The sequence below is a fragment of the Amblyomma mixtum genome, chromosome 3, assembly GCF_055824585.1.
Source record: "Amblyomma mixtum isolate Tamu chromosome 3, ASM5582458v1, whole genome shotgun sequence".
Taxonomy (NCBI): Eukaryota; Metazoa; Arthropoda; class Arachnida; order Ixodida; family Ixodidae; genus Amblyomma; species Amblyomma mixtum.
The window spans coordinates 92,425,495-92,449,719 of record NC_143014.1 but is presented as its reverse complement, the minus strand read 5'-3'; the positions used below and the strand labels follow the sequence as shown (position 1 = coordinate 92,449,719).

General features: G+C 44.0%; 1 protein-coding gene across 2 annotated transcripts in view; it reads right to left on the bottom strand.

Annotated features, from left to right (window-relative positions):
* The window catches only part of LOC149350944 (HEAT repeat-containing protein 3), a 47,042-nt gene that overhangs the window by 6,433 nt on the left and 16,384 nt on the right, over positions 1 to 24,225 (bottom strand). Inside the window, exons 4-13 of one of the 2 annotated variants that reach the window (XM_089580108.1) lie at positions 16,725 to 16,819; positions 16,528 to 16,637; positions 15,735 to 15,869; positions 12,196 to 12,338; positions 11,180 to 11,227; positions 11,006 to 11,102; positions 9,954 to 10,045; positions 9,728 to 9,873; positions 8,545 to 8,681; positions 5,138 to 5,173 (exon numbers count right to left, since the gene is read on the bottom strand). In XM_089580108.1, the coding sequence (XP_089436234.1) occupies positions 5,138 to 5,173; positions 8,545 to 8,681; positions 9,728 to 9,873; positions 9,954 to 10,045; positions 11,006 to 11,102; positions 11,180 to 11,227; positions 12,196 to 12,338; positions 15,735 to 15,869; positions 16,528 to 16,637; positions 16,725 to 16,819 (1,039 nt within the window). The remainder of the gene's footprint in view (positions 1 to 5,137; positions 5,174 to 8,544; positions 8,682 to 9,727; positions 9,874 to 9,953; positions 10,046 to 11,005; positions 11,103 to 11,179; positions 11,228 to 12,195; positions 12,339 to 15,734; positions 15,870 to 16,527; positions 16,638 to 16,724; positions 16,820 to 24,225) is intronic. The other variant, XM_089580109.1, reaches the window with a different exon arrangement.

Here is a 24,225-nt window from a genome sequence, read left to right as displayed (position 1 = left end):
GACTTCCTTTCTAGGTAAACTTAATGGGACCAAATAACGTGTTAAACGCCTTCAGACACTGAATTTTGGCTGTGTGTTTTCTTTCTTGGAATAGTGCACAAGACATTAGTACACATAGATCACGTACAGTTCACCTATGCCTGCTAAACAATTTATAATTAAATATATTTTATCATACTGTTTTGGTTTTCACTGCTGAATTGGTGGTTATGATGGCAAAGTTGGCTGCAGACCATGCGGAGCATAAAAAAACCAAGCAGCTATCATATTGGTGTTTCTTTTTTAAAGCATCAGATGACCTCGAAAACATGAAGTAACAGCCACCACTCAGCTGTTGAAATATAAACAAACAAGAAATTTATATATAATAATAAAACCTTCTTGATATGCTCCCAGTTACGTGCTCGAAATTGCAGGCATTAAAAATGTCCCAGGGAGACATTAGCAGGTATTTTTCTCTCAGCTACTATGCTCAAAATTTTGACAAATTCTCTCGTATAGTGCGTTTAGCGACCAACTGCACATGTGCAAACATACATATGGGCCAAACATAAGGGGCACTTGACATGAAGACCTACAATGCAGTGCCTAGGCGCAAAGAAGCGAAGCACAAGCAGAAAAAAAAAAAAGAAAGAAAGCTGCATGCTAACATATGTGGGGCATTCCTGCTTGGATGCAACATTGAAGGTGCACTGAAGAGGAATCTAAACTAGTCTTTCTGCCGCGGGAACTCGAGCTACACATTCCGAGCATTCTTAGAAACTTCGAATTATTGCCCTGTGCGGCCGATTTTCTAATTTAAATCGGATTAACGTCCGGCTCCCACCTTTTTTTTTTTTTTAATTCCCCGCAGACCACCGGTGGGAGGAGTCGACCAACGCATGGAGTGCCTTTCAGGCAGTCGCGTGGCAGCTTTGCTTTCGCTTTCATGTGGTTTTTTAGGTTGCCGTGAATAAATAGATCTAGTCAGAGACTACATAGCTGCAAATTAGGCCCATGGAAATAAAAATACGCGTGGACTCTTCGCTTTTGCCGATCACTATGTATCACTCCACCGATGGCAGAGCAGCAAGCCGCCACGGGACTGGTTGAAAGGTTGGTTGACTCCTCCCACCGTCTGCGGGAAATTAAAATGAAAAAAAAAGGCGGGAGCCGGGATATAATAGGATTTAAATTAGGGAAATTGGCCGCACAGGGCAAATTTGAAGTTTCTAAGAACGCTCAGAACGTGTAGATTGAGTTCTTGTGGTAAAAATACGAGTTCAGATTCCTCTTCAGTGCACCTTTAAGAGAAATGCAGTACTTAAGGGCATGGGGCCCAAGTATCTGAGAACTACAATGATGTGCTTACATATGAGGGGGCCAGGTATGCTTGGACAGCCAGCTAGGAGCTAGGAGGAGCTAGGTGCTAGGAGGAAGAGGGCGAGTAGAGATTTCGGCTGCTTTAGCCATTGCTGTCGACAGACCGGAGGTGTCAATTTTCTTCCTGAACTCTGCTAGCACTATAAAAGGAGCTGTTCAGATCTTTTGCCAAGAAATGCTAATCGACATTTTTATGAAGTGAAATTGGCGATAAATGCCTTTGTACATACATCATTCAACAGTTTCATTACTCAAAACAAGGCAGTGTGCAACATAAGTTTTCCCAGAGAAGTTTTTCCCACATTTTATATTAAAACATGTCGACAAGCTTTAATACAGCACTTGCCGATTGTCTGAATTCCACATGGTGATTAATGTTCACTAATGTCTTGCACATCATTACAAAGTGAGGATACACAACCAATATTTGGCTTTGTATCCCAATACCTGAAATGTTGAAGACTGCAACAAAAACCCAATTAAGCACATGGAACAAAATTGATTCAGTAATAAACCACAGTGCATGCAGGCAAGTAATGAGCTCTAGCGGCTTTTAGCATTTTTTGCAAGGGCCCTTTTGCCATGTGTGAGGTCAACGACCCCACATCTCCGGAAGACTACTCAGAGCCTTCGTGCTATTCAATGAAAAAACTAAACACTGTTATAAAAAGACAGACTGAGCCTAACTGTGTCACATGCAAGGCCACCATAATTCACTGTTGCTTCTGGGCAATGGCGAATAGCGAACCAATTAAGTTGTGTTTTGTGTTTGCATATATTTGTGATGACTACAAGCAGATGTGTAAGAACTTGTGATGCGTTACGATTATGTTATTTTATCATCGATTTTGTCAACACATTAGGCTTAGCTTTCACAGTTGCAAATACACCTGGTCACATTAGTCTTCATTTACTAATGGTTTTTCAAAAATAAAGAACAGAAACTTGCTCTGAGGAAGTTCATTCATTCATTCATTCATTTTCATTTATTCGGTCCTCAAAGGCCCCATTTAAGGGGTATTACATGAGGGGTGGGCGGGGAGTACGGCAGTTATGACAAAAAATAATGAAGTTTGTGACGTTTTCCCCACCCTACCAGACAGCTAAGCTCATAAACGACAGTAGAACCTTGTTGCTGTTTTCAAAACATGCAGGGAACAAAAAAAAGTATTATCCGGCAAAACCTGTGTACCTCACTGAACAGTAATTTTTCAGAATCATTGGTTTGGATCAAAGGCATTTCACTTCATAAAAATGTCAATTAGCACTCCAAGGCACAAAGTATGAACAGCTCCTTTTTTAGTGCTCACAGAATTCAGCCCGCATTTGCGTTCCCTTTAGCAGGAAAAAACTTTGCAACACATCTGGCCAGTCTGTCGACGCACAGCAAGCAGGGATCTCTTTCTCACTGTTTTTGGATGCTTCGCCCCCTTATTGAACTGTGTAGAAGCCGACGCGGCAACTGACTGTCGCAGCATTCCCCAGACCCAGCTCGCTCGAACGTAAGCGCATCGGTGTAGTTCTCAGGAGGGTAGCAGACTCCTCAGTTCATCTTCAGCCCCATAGAGCTCTAACTTCAGGGATGACCACAACTATCCCATTACATGACTGACTCAACAGCAAACCCTCTAGGCTGACACTCTTGACTAAGACTATCAAGGACGAATGTCTTGAGAACCCATAAGCGGCATGTACAGACGAACCACACTATAGTAAACTCTGATATAGCAAAGCGAAACTGCAGTCCCATTTGACATTCCACAGACGACTGTACATTTTTTTTTTTTTTCATTTACTATATAGTACAGATTTTTTTGGAACAAACGATGTAGTAAAGAGTGTCTAACTGCGGCGATGTACTTTCCACAGAATGATGACATCGCAGCACGTGGAAAGTCGAGGATTGAGTGGCCAACGTTCGGAGGCAAATAGATACCAACAACTATAAAACGTTTTTTTTTTTTTAGATGGCTTCACCACCAACCTCAAGAGCGCGAGGATAAGCCAACTTTTTCGAAGACCTTGGGGCCCTGAGGCAAAGCACGCGGCGTGCACGGAAAAAAAAAAAAAGCAAAGCTGGCTATAAAGACAAAGAAAGTGGCGCGGTTCGCTGATAAAGGAAAGGTCGTAAAAGTGCAGTGGTGAGTAGGGAAGGGAAGAAAAAGGCGAACGTTCGCAGCATGGCAGCGGTGGCACTGCATAGGCGGTTTTGCCGCACTTCACTGTGTCGCGCGCGTTTCTTAACTGTCGCCTCTTAAATGATGCTGCGGCTGCGGAAGATGACGCAGTGTTCACGTAACGCTTTTGTTTTTGCATGAAATCAAACTGGCATTATATTCATAGCCACGTTGTATTTGTGCAATTGCAGTACTTTCACAAGATGTAAACGAAAGCGAAAACATAACTTAAAATGTGATAACTGAAAATAAATAAATATCACATAAAGGGTTGATAAGAGCAGGATGGTGTGGTTTATGTTTTATGAGGGTTTAACGTCTCAAAGCGACTCGGCCTATGAGGGACGCCATAGTGAAGGGATCCGGAAATTTCGACCACCTGGGGTTCTTTATACAGTAAGGACCCTGATATAGTACAGGTTTTCGCTGTTCCGAGTGACTTTACTATATCTATCGTATAACTTATCTGCTGGTGGCTCAACGCCACACCTGCGGAGGTGAAAGCTGGACTTGCCGCCTTTAATGTGTGGTAGTGACAGCACACAATCGTTGCGCACATAACACCTATGCGCCTGAATCATCTTTCGCACGTCCCGAAACTTTTCTCCACGACAGTAAAGCAGTGTACCGCTACACAACCTCCCCTGTATACTTCACAAATGTACTAACGGCAGAAAAAAGTCAACTGACCATGGGATCAAGTTTTCTTGAAACCTCGCACAGCAGCAACAGTTAAATCTGCTGGTAGATATCAAGCACGGTAGACTATGCTTGCAGTGCTCATTTTTGAACTGCAGTGTTAGCTATACTGCAACAAACCTATAAAGTTGTTTTCATAGTACATTTACTTTTTCTTGTGCTAGTGCCTAACTGAATTTGTCCATATGTAATAATCTCATCTGTACACTTTCCACTAGCAACCACTTTTTGGAATAATAAAAAAAGATCTCAGGGCAGAGCAACAGTGACAGGGAGGCAGAAGGACAGCCGTAAATATTATTAAATAAGATTCACAACGGTAGGGAATGGGGAGCTAGTTTTGCATACTGCAGATATGTTAGGGTCTGCAGCTTGATAGAGTGGACAGACTGTATATACGTGTGTAACGGCCACACCCAGGACAGACCATGTGTACGAAGCCAGGGGTCATCATCACCACCACAATTAACTTTTTTCGTCCTCTGCAAACTTCAGCTATAAATATTTGAAGTTTATTCATTGCTTTGTTATACAGGTAACAAACGCACAATAAAGCAGGAGCTAAAGGCATAGCCTGACAGGGGCTCCTGCCCCATCGAGCTGTAACGGCAGACAGGATGCAATTCCCCACAAAACTTGCAAGCATATACCAGACATCTTGTACAGGCAGCAAACATTGAAATTGAACAGAAAAGAAAACTAAAAAAACACGAACACGCATATAAAGTACATCTAATACACATAGCACACGCTCAAACAGAAAGTTAAATTGTATTCTAAAAAGCAACATAAAGATAACAAAGCATATTAAGTTAGTTAATCGAAGCAAAATAAGGAGATATTATAAAGTTAAGTATTTATTATTTCACTCTCCAGCAGGAATCTTCTGAGTGACTTACCGTATAAATGCGTGTAAGGGCCGCAATTCTTTGTTCCTGAATTCGAGGGTCATTTTTTGGGGTGCGGTCCATACATGCGATGTGCGGGAAAAAATTTTTTAAATTAAAAACACACCAATCAGGGAACAAGCGGCATTTATTCTAAGTTCAATTGTCACTCGCAAAGTATTTAGACTCTTGATCTGGTGCTGTGCTCTGGTGCATGCTCATCCAAAGAAGCCACGCAGCATGTCCGCTGTCAAAGCGTAGCCTTGTTCCGCACTTCCATCACATAGCAAAGCAGATCTTCCTCCGGTTCGTGAAAGTTTCATGGCTTGCCTCGGAAAGCGCGGTTTTTGCAGCTTGTGTTTCTGAATGCATCTTTTTGGTGCATCTCAATGCATCTCAATGCATCATCAGACACACTCCTCGGCCGCATCAAATTTACTGCCTGCCGCACGCTTGCCGTATTCGAGAGCTAACTCCTAGCCGTGCAGCTGTTAAGGTGCTTGCCCATCGTGCTAAAACTGCAACGCTTGGCGGCAGTACGCGAAAGCTACAACCATCACAACTACGATGAACACGCTAACACGCCACAAAAGCAAAAGGCTGGAGCTGGTGATACTGATGCCAATGTGAATAAGCAGGAGAATGCAGCAAAGGAAAAATTTGATGACGATGATGACCGCGGTCTTGGGCGCCACCGGTGGACGGCACTTGGAAGCTCCTGTGCGCATGCGTGGCCTCCTCGATTAAGCGCACTGTTGTTTGCAGCCGGATCCGATCGCGGAGGCCACGGCGCGTGCATTTAGAAGGCTATTCCCTCCTGGGTCATGGAAAGTTCGGGGTGCGGCCCTTACTTGGATATATATTTTTTTTAACATTTTCTTCGGGAAAAACGGGGTGCGGCCCTTACACGCGTTTATACGGTAATTGAAATACGTACATGCCCTGAAATCAATCCTGTTTCCTTGGTTATTTAAAAATAGGGGGGCTTGGTAGTTTACATGTTGCGTGCCATAGTTTGTACGTATGCGTGGTGTTCTAAGAGTTTCTTTTCGTAAGCAGTACCAACTTGGTGTCTTAGGCCCGACATTATCATATAGCTTTTTTTTTATGATTTGTGCAAGCTTGTAATACTCTATCTGACTAGGTTTAAGGATTTCATGTTTTAAGAAGAGGGGTTCAGTTGGTAAATTTTGATGTCTACCTCTGCAGCTTTCAAACATTTTATCTTAAAATTTTTTTCTGTAATGTGGTTAACCGGGTATCATTTTTTTACGCATAGTACCCCATACTAGGCTGCAATACGATAGTCGCGAATAAAATAAAGTGTAGTACAATGTTTTCTTCAACCAGAGAAGTATCAAGTTAGTCAACCTACAAAGGCACCCAACAACCCTAATTCTGAACATAGCTGTCTACATGTGTGCTTGAAGATAGATCGGTTTCAAACCACACACCCAAAAATTTCTGCGTCACAATTTGTTTTATTTTAATATTATTAAATAATATAGTAGTGGCTGTTTCAACAGGTTTGTTAACTGGAGCAAAAATAATATATTTGGTTTTATTTATATTTAGTTGTAGCCTATTTGTATGCAACCATGCTGAAAGTTTCTTCAAATATTCGTTAACTGTACATTCTAGGTTTGCAAGCGAAGCGACGCCAAAAATACATTAGCATCATCTGCGTACATAATCAGACAAGGGGAATCAGGTATATCAGACAAGTCATTTATATAGATTAAATAAATTGGACCTGGTATAGACCCTTGCGGGACACCACTGATTACTTTTAGTTTGGGCGATACATCATTGATGATTTTTACGTACTGGCACATATTAGTGAGATAACTGCGCACTGAATCTAGTGCACCACCACGTATGCCATAATTATGAAGTTTGGTTAATAATATTTCATGGTTAATGGAATCAAAAGCTTTACGTAGGCATCAGTATCACCAGCTCCAACTTTTTGTGGCTATCAACTGCACATGGGTAATGGCTTTTGTGTGCTGTTTGCAATTTTCTTTTCATGAACTGCCACAGAGTGTCGGAATGTCAGCATGATGGGCAAGCACCTTAATACAGCTACATGGTTGGCCTTAAATTGAAAGTTGTAGGGTTTGTTCTCGAATATGGCAAGCATGCAGTGGGCAGGAAATTCGATGTGGACAAAAAGTGCGTTCGCCGATGCTGCAACCAAAAGAATGCATTGAGGACCACAAGCTGCAAAAAGCACACTTTCCGAAGCAAGCCATGCTAGTTTCCCGCATTAGAAGAGCTGCTGGAAGACGACTTCTCGTGGGATGAGCATGCACCCGAGCACAGCACCAGCTCAGTCAGAATTTTGACTCGGCGAGTGACAACTGAACATAGAATAAATGCTGCTACCCCCATTGGTGCATTGTTTTTAATTGAAAAAAAAAGAAAGCACACTGTGTAAATGAGCCACACCCTGAGCATTGGCACTTGAATCTTGGAAAAGAAGTGCAGCCCTTACAGGTGTTTATATGGTACTCCACAAATGTGTATCCTAATGAAAGCCAGACTTCACTGAAACAAAACTATGTTTAAACATTTAGTTTCAATGCAGAAAGAATTCTAGAAATCAGACATTGAATGTTAAAACTTTCTCCACACTATTAAGCACTGATCTGCTACATACGTTACTCGTAACATGCATGTTGACATGCACGCGAAACAATGCTGCAACCACCTGCCCGCTCAGAGACACCAAGTAAATTCCAGTGTGGCTGCACGCTGTACAATAAGCTATACAAGATGCTATTAAACCAATTGGCTCTCCAGTACTCTCACCTGTTTATAAAATGAAGCAATTAGGAAAATGCCTGGCAATGCCACCAGCTATTATACAAAATAATAGATTACAAGATATTTCTGCCATACAGGCCAGGTCAGCAGCCCATGCCAGCTAAGTCAACCAGGCCATGTTGAGCTGAAACTATGGCTTCTGTCACAACAAAAACCACTCAGGATCTGCTAATCAAGGCTTCATCAAGCTCCACCCATGGAAAATGCAAACCTTTACTGCACTTACGTTTCTCAAGAACATGCATGAAATGCCACAACCACAGTCAAAAGAGTTCACTTTCTGGAACCACTAAACAAATGCACAAAATTGTCATTACCATCCTTTTAACAAAAGCTGGTGAGTTCTGCTAAATTCAAGAGTAACTATGTTAAAGGGAGGGGAAGAAAAGGCTTGTGCAAAAGATGCATTTTTGCGTTACAAATGCCTGCTTCCTTACCAGTCTGTCCACAAGGCAACCTTCAATTTGAGCTCACAACTGCCCCGTTGAGACCATTCTAACAAATGAGTAGTAATGCTTACCCTGACCATTCTAACAAATGAGTAGTAATGCTTACCCTGAACATTCTAACAAATGAGTAGTAATGCTTACCCATGTGCAAAAAAGTCAACTGTGCCAGGCAGATCCATATGCTGGCTAACCCAGAGATGCCTCCAAGATCATCTGGATCCAGTGCCTCAACCAGATTACTAATGCAAATCAGGGCACCACACCTGACAAGACCAACTCTGAAAAGAGGACATTTCAGCTTCTTCATGCATTTTGCTGATTAGGTCAGCTTGCTTTGTTGAGGAACCTCAGCTCTACAGGAAACAATTTGAATTCTTACAAATATCTTAAGATTGCAAAAATTTTAAAAATGTCACATACAATATATTTCACTACTTGAATGACAATAAAGACTAGGCTTGAGTCAATTCATGTACTAGGCCAGCACTAGTCTGCTTATACTAGACCCCAGTGATGAGAAATACTTAAAAAGGTGCACTAAAGAGAAATCTGAACTAGTCTTACCGCGGGAACTCGATCTGCATGTTCTGAGCATTCTTAGATACTTCGAATTATTGTCCTGTGCGGTCAATTTCCCTAATTTAAATCAGATTAAAAGTCCCGGCTCCTGCCTTTTTTTGAACTCACAGCTGAAGGTAGGAGGAGTCAAATCATGCGTGGAGTGCCTTTCAGGCAGTCACGTGGCGGCTTTGCTTTCACTTTTATTTTTTTTTTTTAGGCTTCCATGCATAAACAGATCCATTCAGTGACAACATAGCTCCAAATAGGCCCACGGAAATAAAAATTCGCGTGAACTCTTTGCTTTTGCTGATCACTACATATCACTCGCCGATGGCACAGCAGCAAGCCAATATAGAATATATTAAGAACTTTTGTGAGTAAAATTATGGTAATAAAAGATTTTTTTCATAAGCAATATGCACCCCATTTTTTAGTGTCATTTAAAGGCCCCAGTAACGAACAGAGGTGAGTGTGGTGTACGCTTCATCTGAGTGTGCTACAGACCACAGAGGACTTGGCTGAAATATTCACCACGACACATCCTGCTCACAGAATGGGTGCTCAAGAAGTGGTTCAGGGCCCTTTAACAACAATGACAGATTTCAACAATTTAAATGCTGAGGAGCCTCTCATAAATTGGCACAGAATACTAATTCATTCTCATACACCTTTGAATACAATAGTTCCTGCAACTGTCTTCATAAGATCCACCTATGGAAAATATTCAGAAACACTATCTCTTTCGTCAAACAAGGTGGAGTACCTTTTCAGCACTACTGATGAAGGCTTGTGTTTAAGAAGTTCGTTGGCAATGGCTTCATCTATTTGGTTCACATGATTCATGACTTTGGAAAAAATGCTCAGCCTCATCAGAGCTTCACGAAACTCAGACGATATCTTCAAGGGAAACTGAAAAACAAACAAACAAATAATAATAGTAAAAACAGTTTCACGGTAAAATATACGAACAGGCTTGGGTTGGTTCTTACTGTGACAGAGGTTTCCTCGGCCTCCATATCACCACTGGAAGCAGAGCTATCATCTGAAATATCTTCATAATCGTCGTCTCCATTGCCATCATCTGAATGCAAATTATATGAACAAATGTGGCCATTAGGTCACTATGAAGCACAAACTTTCTTCAGTGCAGCAGACATCATGCACATTGTTCTGGGCCAATTAAAAAATAAAACGGCAAAAGCACCACAATGCCCTACACCAACAAACATTTGCAGTGTCCAACAAGATCTCAAAACTCGTTATGCTGTCGCACTGCACATAAGGGCAGATTACATACAAAATGCACCTAACCAAAAGTAGCTTTTAAGGCCTTTACATCTCTCACTCAGTGTCAAAAAATTAAAATCATTCTCATCATCACTAGCCCAATTCATTTTACTGTAGCATAAAGGACTCCTTCAATGATCTCCAGTTATCCCTGTCCTGCACCAGCTGCAACTTGCCTAGCCCAGCAAACATACTAATCACATCCACCGACCTAAAACTACACCACACATTGCTGCAGCTGTACAAAGGCTGCACCAGTTTTTATACCAAAACAAAACAATGAAAACTCCCGACACCACTCCACCAGTCAAGCTAGTTGCTAGTAACTCTGATTACTCACTAAGGGTTCCAAAATAAAAAGCCCTGATAAAAGCCAGTTTTCATTAGTACAACGCTATTCCCAAAGGTCCTTCTCAGTTAGGCAATAAAGGGCATCAGGCTTCCTTAAAACACATATTCCAGTGTGGAGCAATGAAAGCAAAACCTAATGGCAGGTGAAGCTTCGGGCCACTGATAATGCCTTAGATTCACAGATAATGCAGCTCAACTCCATGCAAATAAAACAAAGCTAGCTAACATAACTCACATTGTGCATGGTCAATAAGCTAAGCCCGCTAAAACCCATCTCCTGACCTGTAGACTAAAGTGCACATGCGCACTCCATAGCTGGGTGGGACAGAAACTGCTTTCTCTGCCAGCATGTGCTGACATCAGCGCGCAAGCAAAGACATGCACTTGGCTCATGTCGAAGTACCTTCTTCAAAGCAGAGATCGGAAAAAAGCTCCACAGCTGTTTTCTTGGCCATCAAACAATCCAAGACCGATGTAAGCATTTTCTCATGGTCCTTCTCCTGTTCCAAAGAAGGGGCTATAAGAATATGTTCTTGACAGCATTCGGCCGGAGTGGCCACAAGACGAAAAAATTTACCTTCTCTTCAACCATGTCCGTGTCCATGTTTTTCTCCTCAACAGCTTCCTGTGCACAAGACAACAATTTCATGGCAAGCATTCTTTACTCATTGCATTAACCATTTAATGTAGTTTTTTAAATAAAATACTTCTACTTCACCGTCTCAGACTGCACAAAGTGGGCAAAATTCGACAGGATCACCCTGCCACCATTCAAATGGCACAAAGAAAGCATGCCAAGTTGCACTCATCTTAACGTCGCAAAACTAATAAGTTGCACTGAGCAGAACTATGGGGTTACTCATCTACAGCAAACTATCTTCTACAAAAACCATACCTTGTAATGTTTTTTTTTTTTTTTTCAGTGCATGAAACCTCACATTATAAATATATAATAGCTTCCAGCTGTCTACAAATGCATTCATACAACATGGCAGCAGCCAACCTTGTAGTGGCTAACTTCCATTTAGTAGCAGCCTTGATGTATAGCGTGAAAGTGAAAGATGTACAGTGTTGGCTGCACAGACAACCACAAAATGGTTCATTCAATTCTAGCCCAAGCACCCAGGACAGGGTAAAAATAGCTTCTTTTTTATGTGCCTTTAGTGTTCTTTTTCAGGGCTGGCTTCTTTCAGCTACCTTATGAATAATACTTGACGACAGTCAGTACTTAAAAGACAGCACTCCCCCTCCCTTTTTCTTTCCACCTTGCACGCACCCAAGCTATGCGTAGAATGAAAAACAGCACAGTGCATCACTATACTGCTGCACAGTCTATTCAATGTAAAATAACACAACTACTAAACACCCTCGTACAAGTACAACTTTCCCACACTTTGTGACTATAGCAGAAAGTAGAATCAAGAACGGAAACTTTGCATAGGCATGAAGTCTACTAGAGCACAGTCATCAATTGTTGTAGCCTCTTAAATATCTAGAAATTTTATAGAGCAACAGAGAAGTTCATGGATTTGTGAAAATTTTTGTTTGATTTGTAAAGAGATTAAACAACAATACATTTGGAAAATAACTTACTTCAAGCTGAGCCACGTTTTTTGCCAACATTTCGATGTTGCCAAGCACTGGCAGAGAGAGTGCATTGTCTAAAACAGAGATAACTGGCGACAGAATAGGTGCCAAGGGTGCTTTCTGAGCTTCTGTGATGTTTATCAGAATTCCTGCAATGCATAAAGCCAGGAAATGAAGTCCGTCTACATCAAATGCAGCTTGAAACTGTCACAACTACAGTAAACGGTCACCACCTTTAAAGGCCCCATAAAATGGTTTAGAAGATGGCTACAAAATACACGAATGATGGTAAACGCTATTGAGTGTTCATATCGCGTACGAGTTCCAATAAGTGAGCCATTAATTAACAAATTTTCAACCATTTCTATTCCTGTGGCTTGCCAGCAATGTCTGCTGCCAATTTCTCGCATGAATCCTGCCTTAAAGGGGTGGAGACACCAAATTTTGAGGCTACAAAAAGCCTGCTATCAAATTCCTCTGTACGCAAGGGCACTCACAGCCAGGTGTTGGACACAACAAACGTCTAAAAAATATTTTAATTCGGTTCCAAAGATTACCTAAATGATCACTCTCACGATCTAAACCCATCGCTAGCGCGATCAACGCTGACGTCACTGCGCTGGCAGAATAACCAACGTTTTAGTGATGTCATACCAAAATACATAGACGTACGATGAGCGGGGCACAGCCACAGCTGCAGCCGCAGCCATGAGGCACGAGTGACGAGCCACATGAGTGCAGTTGACGCACAAGTGAGCCGCATTTGCTGCGAACCACCACTCGCTCGGTTAGTTTTTGTCAACGTATTGCCGAACTAGCCATGCTTACTGGCATTTTCGCATCCTCACGCGAACTCGTGAAGGCGATATTAGCGTGCGACCGTGTGATCAAAAAAAAAAAAAAAAAAGTCAATGTCCTCATTGGAATCAGATTTGTCAAAATCCGAGCTGCTGGGACTAGCCGTGCCGTTGTTTGTTTTCATGCACTGGTCAGCACGTGTGTGAGAAAGCAGACGATGCAGCAGTAGGTGCATCACAACTTTGTGGGCCCACGTGGCCAGGCAAAGTAGTTGAGCATCCTAGACAGTGATGTCACTGTCCAACTCGGCGTTCAGAAACCAAAACCGAAAATCGTTCACCTAAAAATGTGATATTAAATTATTCACTAAATATATGAATCTTCGCGTGTGTATCATGCTTCCTGGAGTAATAAGAAATGTTTGAAACAAAGAACGCGCCAACCACAAATTTGGTGTCTCCACCCTTTTAACATACATATGGCTCGATTTAGTGACGTCAGGAGTGAGGAGGCTGGCAAAGGCGCGCAATGAATCTTCACACCCTGTAATGGTGAGAAAAACTGCAACAATGTACATGGGGGCACAGCCAGACTAGAGGTGACAACATGTCACTCCACTCCAGTCCAGTCGTGGCCAAGAACTGAGCATGACAATCAGAAGTAAAAAACCAAGCCAGGTGACAGATCGTGGGTGGAGCACAGTTCTAGCCTGTAATCTTTTTCTGGCTTTCTCCAATGCCTGAGTTGGCAATGAAAAGGGAGTGGGTTTTACTATATTTAACTGTCAATGTCTATAGTGTTACAGAAGCTATACTGAATTTTTTTTTGTTTGTTTGTTTGCGGGAGGATGATGGATTATTTCGTATCTATCAGTCTTGCTTTTCTTACCCTCGATGCAACGGTGCAAAGTGTTTCAGGGGCCCTTTAAACTGCTTTTTCAAGTGTGATTCATTATAACACTTTCTCAGTCGCAACGAAACATGCATTTCAAGAGCAAAAACACAAAACGTTTCGGTGGCCTCCTTACTACACTATGATGAGCACAGCAGCCGACAAACTTGGAAAGATTAGTACAAGTAGCAGTCTGGACTTCGCCACGTCTTCTAGCAAGGCAAATGAACAGCAGTAACTTTCTCTTGCGGCTTTCTAACCCAGTGGCTTGCACAGGCACCGCCACAAGCTTGTTACAGCAGGATACAACTTAAAGGGGATCTGAAAGGGGCTTTAATAAAGTTGCACTATGCCTGTGATGTTAAAGGATGCTGTTCCATGAATATCCTCCGGCAAGAATTTTTTTGATGCACTTTGTAAAGCCGAGTTGCCTGTAGTCAAAATTTTAATTTTAGCGTCTTTCCCTCTCCTCTCGCCACTTCCTGCACGCTGAAAAGTTAGCACTCCTCTGCCGGCCCCACAGCCGGGGGCGGAGCTTCCTGACCCGCCAGAGCTGCGCCGCTTACTGGCCTCGACCATGGTAGCTGCCCGACGTCTGAAAGAACCTAACCAACAGCCATCTCTGAACTGGTATATGCAGGAGTGATGCGACGGAGGAGGGTGTGAGCATGAAAAAGTTGCTGGAAAGGGCTCAGCAACTTTCGCACGTGATTGTGGGTTCTCTGCTGCATGTATAAGTATCATTCGGCTCAGGTGTTCACGCCAACATAATGCAGTGATTGAGCAAGCTGATAAGCTCTCCTCGGAAAGTGTTTCGAGCCCCTTTAATGTAGCAGCAGCTGGCAACAATAGCTCACTGCCCACAATGTCGCATTGCTCCGCTAACCAATTGCAGCAGTCAAAGAAATCAACATATTAATGCTTCAATCTATTAAACAAGTTAGAGGCACCAAAATACCAATAAAAGTTTGAATAACAGACTACTTCCTAGTCACAGGGGAACATTGTGTGGCAGTCACAAATGTCACTGAAATTCCTCTGCAGACTTAAATTGTGTCTGGCCAGTCTTTGCAGTGGTACCATCAGGATAAGCCTGAATTTGTGACTCTTGAGCTTCTGTGGCATTCAAAGATCTGTCCCAGTCCCACTCAGTTAAAATCATTTTTTCTGTCTTGTTAATGCTCTTGTTGTGTTAGTGTGTAGGTGAGATTAGCTTTGCTGGGTGGTCCCAGTTTACTCTGCCCAGAGTAGATCATAATGGAGGCTTACAATACTTATACTCCATTTCATACTCAGTTTCAGCAGTCAACGCTGCGGACGTTGTGGAAGTAGTGCACCCACAAAACCATATTACTCCGCCATGTATCGTTTGTTCTTGTCGAAGCCTTAGTGAGCGCTTGGACAAAAACAAAGAGCGGTACAAAATGAAGTGTTAACATTGGTAATCAAGGTCGAAGATATGAGGTCATCAGTGTTCAGGCCCTCTGGCTATAATTTTCCCTGACTGAACTACTTTTAGGCGTGGATGGAATCTGAGCAATTTTCCCTACCAGCTGCATATCATACCGCCGCCTATAATTCTTATTTCTTGAAGTCTCCATGAGGTGCAAAATGAAACTATGGCCAGAGGAAAAACGAGGTACAATCAGGTCACTTCAGACCTATCTGTCGCAACAAAATATACCTGTGATCACTTTGGTTTTATGGTGAACTATGTTTTAGGCGCAGACTTAACTTGCGCAAACAGGTGTGCTAGCTTTGGCAGCATTGACTGCTATGTATAAAACGGAGAGTATAATCGCTAAAAAAAAAATCAGAGGGCCAGCCAATTCCAAATGAAAATCACTTGAAGTTACCTGCTGAAAGCACCTGAATTAGTGCCATGCCTGGCTCCTGGAACAGAGTTTGAAAAATGCCAGATGATGCTGTCAAGAAGCTCATGTTTTCAGCCAACTCTGCATTGTTCTCAGACACAACGTGCAAGCAGTGACCTGTAAGTGAGACCAAAGAAATGCAACCTTTCAAATGATCGCACAAAAAAGAGACTTCACAGCATAAACTCAAGATGAGCATTATTCAGCTGCAAACACTTCAGTTTTGTGACTAATGCATTTAATAATGTGCAGCTGAAAGCTGTTTTCGTTAAAGTCTCGGACCTTTTTTGTGGTCTTGCTGTAACATTAGGTAAACATTAGTAAATCTGGACAAATAATAAGCATCTCCATGTTCGGTTGGTTCGTTGGTTGGTTTATGGGGTTTAACGCCCCAAAGCGACTACGGCTATGAGACACGCCGTAGTGGAGGCCTCCGGAAATTTCGACCACCTGGGGTTCTTTAACGTGCACTGACATCGCACAGTACACGGGCCTCTAGAATTTCTCCTCCAAAGAAATTCAACCGCCGCGGCCGGGATCGAACCCGCGCCTTTTGGGTCAGCAGCCGAGCACCATAACCACTGAGCCACCGCGGCGGCTTCATGTTCGGTAGGTTATGTATGCCTACCATGCAATTTTTGACTAACTTTCTACACTCCTTTTGCTCTGTACTGCAGTGCATGATGTTGAGAGTGCCTGCAGTCCACCAAACGCGGTTCAACTGTGAATGCTCTCGGACATTAGCAGCCTTGGGAATAACAGTGCAAGCACTCACCCACAGCAATTGCTATCTTTGTTCCATATTTGTCCACGTTCAGGCAGGGAAGCAACACAGTCCATAACCTCTCGCGGTTGAATACAGTCACAGGAGTTTTATGGCTTTCACTGCAAGTAAAATCCAAATGAAATGGAAAATGAAAAACTTTGCATTAGACATAAAATCATGAATGGATACCGGCGCACTCAACTCACCATAGGTTCCATAACAGATTAACAGCCTCGTAAAAGACTTCTGTCTTGGAGTCTATTCTCTCTTGTGATGCAGCAGGCTGCCAAGGAGAGTTGTACTGAAATGTAATGGCAAAGGATAAGTGTCACCTGGATATAAGTGTTCATCATAATACTGCAAGTCCAAATCCTCTGGTATACAAACGTCCCAGGCAGAAACAAATAATATAAATAGTGTTTCTTGCATAGTCTTGTACAGTCTTGCATCTTTCCACTACTCAAGAGACAGCGACATAATTTAGGGGTAAAACAAGGAATACTGATGCGCAATCAGTGTCCTGTGTTTTTTTACCTCAAAATCCTGTCGTCTCTTGAATAGCACAAAGATGCAAGCCCATATAATGATATAAAGCTCAGACAAACACCAAAATAAACAACAAAACACCTAAGTAGAGAGTTGGTAGCACGGCAAACACATGGCTATAAAAACTGTAGCAGCAAAACAGTAGTTTTGGGATTGGTGCTCTTGATGCACAATATAACTTTGCTGAATTATGTAATAGCACTGGAAATGAAGGAAAAAAATTGAAGGATGCTTAAGCTTCGCCTTTAAGAGTCGAACGCGACAGCATGTTGCAGGTGGTGGTGGTGTTCGATTTGGTTTACGGGGGTTTAAAGGGACACTGAGGAGAGCACTATTAATATTTTTTTTATAGTAAAATCCGATAGTTCGTCATGTCATGGCTTTGTTGCCACTTGGCCGGCAGCGAAAGATGCATTTATTTCTAAGAAATTTGGATTCGAAGTTGAAAAAGTTTTTCCCGCTGCTTTGATTCAAACTTGGGATTCTGCTATGACGACACAGGACTAAGAGACGTGAAACATGACGTGCACATGACGTAACGCAGACTCTGTGATTTCTGCGGGCAGCAGTGCGGCCTAGCAGCAGCCGAAAAGAAAGCTACCGCCGGCCGCACGTTGAAGGCATCTATCGGCTATTGCGGCCGTCGCTACAGACGCTTCGATTACGTTTGCACTGGCGTTTTGCCAGCGTTACGATGGATCTCATTCTCGAAGTCGTCAACGAAGTTCTCGCAAATAGACACCTTTAGCATACCGTGTACCTTGTTACCGCTAGCGGAATACCGGGAGCCCGCCTACCGCCGGAAAACAGGCGCTGATTTGTCCCGATGCTTCAGGAGCGCGCGTAGCAGCCGGGCACGTGGCGCCATCTGGCGACGTCAAGGAGATTTGCGCATGCATTGGCTGCGCCTCAGTGATTCATGGCTTCTCGGTTCCTGGTGTTGCTAGAACCATTCATTCTAGCAACACTGCTTTGTCCTATGATCTCATCACGCTTTTACTTGCGAGTTTGGCCTGTGGCAGCGATACCTGTATTTTGGTTCTTGCTCTTTTCTACGTTACAAGAGCTTTGTTGTCAGTATGAGTGGCGTTTTTGTAATCAGGAGCTGGCATTTTGTCGATACAAGCTAACTTCAATTTCTCCTCAGTGTCCCTTTAATGTCCCAAAGCGACTCAAGCTATGAGGGACACCATAGTGAAGGACTCCAGAAATTTCGACCACCTGGGGTTCTTTAATGTGCACTGACAGCGCACAGTACATGGGCCTCTAGAATTTGCCTCCATTGAAATCCAGCCGGCGCGGCCAGGATCGAACCTGCGTCTTTCGGGCCAGCAGCTGAGCACCATAACCACTGAGCCACCGGGGCGGGTCAACCAATATTTATTATGTCCTGTGACTGCCAAACTTCAGTTGCAGTGATATTGTACCACTTGTTGAACGAGTCGCATAATGCAAACAAAAAAGTTGAATAACATAAATACATCCTGTCTTGTATCCAGCTTGGCAACACCATGCAAGAAACAGTGCATCAATATGTTTCAGTAATGCAGAATAATAGCTGGGTTTTTACAGCAATTGTGAAATTAATCAACTGGTGATTAATTTCAGTCCTTCAGTCCACGGCCTCCCAGCCTCTATGTGGCTTGGCAGATGAGCAAATGTCGTGCCAGCATTTTCTCAACCCCAAAGCGAATATCTTGCACAAGATGTCGTTCCGGGACCCGAAATGAATGCAGACTATTACAATGGAATGCCAAAGCATAAGTGGATCGTTGTCAGAAAAAGGTACCCAGATTTGCGGGCTTCTAGGAAATTAATGTAGAGCCACAGCAGTGCTCCAGAAAAAAGAACAACATAATAAATTACATAATTAACCAACTAATAATTAGAAATATTAGCATATTTATAATTGTGTTCGCACTGTCACAGCACATGGGTACACAGCATTCCATGCAATGGGTAGCTTACTCCAATTCAAAACAGAGTGTGGCCATGCATACACCTGCTCAAACAGAACACATGACAATCTGTGCACTGTAGCCACATGTCCTAATGCCACAAGCTTACTGGCATGCTTCAGCCAAGTTATGGTTAGACAGATTATAGGTAGTGCAAGTGGAGTTTCTAAGAAGAATACAATAAGGAACAAAGAACCAGCAAAAACCTGGACGCTACATGGAGGAGCTGGAATAAAAAACCTTGGCTTTTTCTTTTTGACACACAAGAAGGCCGGCCAACAGCGCTGCAGAAGTCATGCTGCCAAACTATGCCAGTTACATTAGCCACTTCTACCTCATCAAAATGTACTAAAAGGGTAAAAAGGGAACATGAAAGTGGGAAGAAAACCATTTCAATCAATCAAATGCCAGCAGCTCATCAAGACTTCATCAGACGAAACAAGGAGGCACTGGCAACTTAAAGTGATGGGGAATTGAAGGTAAATAAGGCCAGTAAGGCAGACTGAAATGACAAAAGGGAGTGGAATTGTCCTTTTCACCACACCTACTGGTACTTATGCTTGTACAGCACTCATGCAGCCAGAAATCAATCAGCACAAGCACAAAAAAATGCAAGTGGAGCAGCACACTAGCAATGGATATTACCTCATTACCTCAGGATGAGTGTCAAATCAGTGGGAGAAGAGACAATGTACTCTAGCCTGGCAGAAACATCCACGAGATGATGATTACTGTTATTCCAAATAAACACAATTTCTTTTTACGAAATAATGCTGGCTGTGCTTTTGCAGCCACAGTGGGAGCGGTTGCAAATGGCAAACTAAACGAACACTAGCACCATTCATATAAATATTGATGAAGGCCCTTCAAAAAAAAAAAAAGCATTACAAGAGCTTAACAACACATCGGCTGTGAAAGTTTCACTGAGGACTTATTCTCAAAAACACTTTACTTTCATGCTGTATCAAACACCCATTTTCTTTGGTGCATTTTCAAGCAAGTTACATTATATTTAAGTGCAAGGTGTGCCCAGTTACAGTAAAAGATTCCCTAATACAAAATAATTTTCCCATCCAAATGACTGTTAAGGCCCATCTCCATGGGCCCATCGGAGGCGCACGAGCGCAGCGCCTACGCATACCAGCGTACGCTGGAGCCGGTCTGCACATGCGCGAGGCGCAGACGCAAGCAGGCGCTGGCGCTTGGCAAATACCTGTCCATGTCAGATATTCGCGCCGGCAATGGCTTGCTGGTTTGCGGTCGGTATAACCAATCACAGAACGCAGTTCTCTCGGAGTCTTGTACGGCCCTTCGCGCCATTTTCTTCGCTGAGCTGAGCTCGAGTACCAGCGACTGGAGGCGACAGGCCATCGAGCTGCGTATGCTTTCCAACGCTTGCCGCGGCGCTGGGCGCGTAGGCGTTGCGCTCGTGCGCCTCGGATGTGTCCATGGAGATGGGCCTTTAGAGTGAGGGTGCATTTTCAAGTAAGTTACATTATATTTTAAGTGCAAGGTGTGCCCAGTTACAGTGAAAGACTCCCTAACACAAAATCATTTTCCCATCCAAATGACTGTTAGAGTGAGGGTTCAACTTCATATAAAAGGCACGCAAATAGTGAGATGCAGCTTCATTTCCTTTGTTTTGCAAGGGCAGGACTTTTCTCATTCTTGTACGTTTATATCTAAAGTTCTGGTGAATTCGAAATTAAAAGTAACTTTAACCTAACCCTTGAATGCTTTTTTTTTTTTAGTACTACCACCTACTTTAGCAAATGGCGAAAGACATAGACACGAGAAATTCTACACCATTTACAGACATAAACTGAAATTTAATAAAGGAAATTCTAAACAAATGAGAAAAGATAATGTACAATATGAACTTTAGTTTGTAATTCAAAGAGGAAAGCAATAAAATGACTTTGGGTGATTATATGAGGCTTAACGTCCCAAAGGTGCATGTGGTGCAAGACACCATAATGGAGGGCTCTGGATTCATTTCGCCCACCAGAAGTTCTAAAAATGTGCATGACACCATGCAGCACAAGGGTGTTTTTGCATTTCGCTGCCATTAAAATTTGTCAGCATTTTCATGGAGGCAAAATGTAGAAAGACAGCCTGTGCTCTGCAATGTCAGTCCATATAACTGAACAAACTGCGAATGAAGGATAGGGTAAAAACAATATGAAGAAACGACCTTTTAACTGCAGTTGCAAATGATACAGATACACGTGAACTGGAAAAACTAGTAGCCATTTAGTAGAAATGAAACTGGGTTGATGTTAAATGACCGTGCAAAATCAAAGACCTCACTTGTGCATACACAACAATAACATCCCACTTGTTCTTTTTTTCTTGAAGACTAACAGTGCAAACAATATGAACATAGGGAGGACAACCGAGAAACACACTGTTGCATTTGTTTGTCCTTTATCTTTCTTCAGCCCATGTCCTTAACATTGAGAATCACTTCCATCCACCTCAATCATTTCTTGACAACCCATCAAATTTGAGGTAAACTCGCTTTCAAACTTATCTTTCATTAATGTGCAACAGGCAATGATAGACAATATGTTGCTGTTAATCTCCTTACATAAAAATGGGTGCGCGCATGTATGTTTTACGTAGTGGATTCAAGTTCCGAGCTACAATATGCGTGCTCTTGTTTTAAATTTAAAAAAAAAATTACAGCATTGCAGTTTGTTAATGCGGGCATTTCATTCTTTAAGAGCTGTTTCACATCAAAAGCATTATGTCAAATGACATGTGTCCTGACTCAGTTGGTGAATCAGTCTAAACATCGCGGCGTAACGAAAAAGCCCGATGCGGTTAAGTCGCGCTTCCGAAGCTCGCACTGCTGGGCCGCCGAAGCGGTCAGGCGCAACCGACATGACCGCTGGCCCAACCAAGACGGACGCCCTCCGGCTGCGGTGGCGGGCGCAACTGGCAGCCGTGCCAGAGCGCACGTAAAGCAAGCGCACGTCGCTCGAAGCATCCTCGTGGGGCCGGCGCGGCACGGCCGTGCGCGGCACGGCCGTGCGCGGCATGCAAATCTTTCATGGAACTCCCACGGGGGCCTTTTTCATTTGCAGCGTGCTTGCTCCGGGCACGGCCGCTTTTTGGCGCCTAATAGGGCAGGCCGGGCAAAGGCAGGTACGCCCCCACGGCGGTTCCCTAATCCGGCGGAGAGGCAATCCTCAGGTGAACGCGCTCCGCAGGGAAGTCTCGCGGGGAAAGCGCGCCGCCGCCTGCGTGCTGTCTGTCGCAAAGCGCACTAATTTATGCAAACTAATGCCTGGTGCGGTTCCTCCCGACGGACACGCGGTCGCGGGCGGCCGCCACACGCGATGACGAAGGGCCCAGGAGCAACGCACAAGACAGGCACGCGGGCTGGAACCTTGAAAGCTGGGTCGATGCAGCGCGGCCGCCGAGAACGCGCCGTCAAAACAAGTCGGCCGGTATGGTGGCAAAAGCAAGTGGCTTGCCAAGACGACGGCGGCGGCTTTCGCACAGGCGCTGACGAAGTTCACGTTGTCGAATAATGTCACGAAATTGTCCACTAGCCCCACACCCCGATCAACACAGAAAAAGTAACAAAAGAACGCAATACGCAGTTCAAGGTTAAAATACTACTGACACCCGTACGGGGCTTCGTGCGCCCCCTCCTCCCGTTGTTTCTTGAAAGCGAAGTACAGTAAAGGATCACAGCTGAAAGTTTCACGTCGCTACAATGAACCGCACACAAGCGCTACACGACCCCCGAGAAAAACACGTGGGAAAGCTTTTTTATTTTTTAACAGGACGGGCAGAGCTAAAAATGCACACATCAAAAGCGACGTGCCAGTCAACGAACAGACAAAGCTGTCGAAAACTTCGGGAGACGTACGACGGCCATGAGATATGCATAGCTCGGCAAGCACGCGGCGAAGAACGAAGAAATACCATGCCACGCGACAGCGCTAATCCTGGGCAGCGGACAGCGGCGGGCCCACGGGGCGGCTGGCGCCGCGCAAACAGCGCGCCGTCTCCCCAGGGGCCATGCGCGCCTTCGCGGACCTTCATATTTCACGCCGTTGTGGCGCCTGCGTGGCTCCATCCATACTTAATAACGAGTCCCCCCCCCCCCCCCCCCTTCCCCCCGGTAGTCAACATGCTCTTTATGCCAGAGGGGCATTTCGAAACGGCAAGTAGCCATCGGCGTGCCGCTGCATATTTCAGCCTTGCGCCCCAGGTCAGTGATGGACACCCAGAACGTTGATTCCCACGCAACGAGAGGTCTCGGCCATGGGACGATCCGCGACTTCTTGTAAGTGCGGCAGATGCAAGACCGAGAGGACAGGTCTTCCTCTAATTCTTGTATAAGTCTCACAACATCACAAGGTGCAAAAACTGCATAGAAAAAGCCTCCGAGGGTGCCACCTGCTTCAACTTTGAGGCTCACAAATAATTTCTCTGAACACCAGATGCCAGTTACAGACTGAATCGGTGCGGCACGGGACCATTGACACCAGCTACACTATGGCCCTTCCAGACACCATAGCTACACAGCCAAAACCGATGGTGGCGTGGGAGATGAGGTGGCGAACACTAGCAGCAGAACCAACACGAGTTTCAGGAACAAGTTTGCGTTTGGCGTACTCAACACAAATGGTCTTAAAGGAACTAAGCAATAAATTAACTGCGATACGTAAACCAGACGATAGATAGGCATTCCATCACTCGTCACCTAAACGCAAGAATTTTTGAGCTAGCATCAATAAAAACGAAGTTATAAACGATTAAATCACGCTCCTCCTCTCCCCCCTCAACTCGTACGCGCGGAGCACCAGGAAAAAATAAAGAAAACAGCTCTGGGACTGGGCCCCGCCCGTAAATACGTCATTCGCTGGCGTTCGGTTTTTACAGCAATTGTGAAATTAATCAACTGGTGATTAACTTCAGTCCACTGCCTCGAAGCCTCTATATGGCTTGGCAGATGAGCAAATGTCGTGCCAGCATAGGCGGCAGAGGTAAATTGAAAACATATGCGTGAAGGCAATGCCCTGGCTCGCGCTTGCCCGAGGGGGTCGCGCGGCGGCTCGAGCAGACGATTTTCACGGCTACCGGAAGCGTACCCGTGACGTCGTGGCTGCCGTGGCTCCAGCGAATGACAACGTGTGGTGGCCTGCCGACGTCACGGGACTAGAGACGTCTATTTTCCAGATTT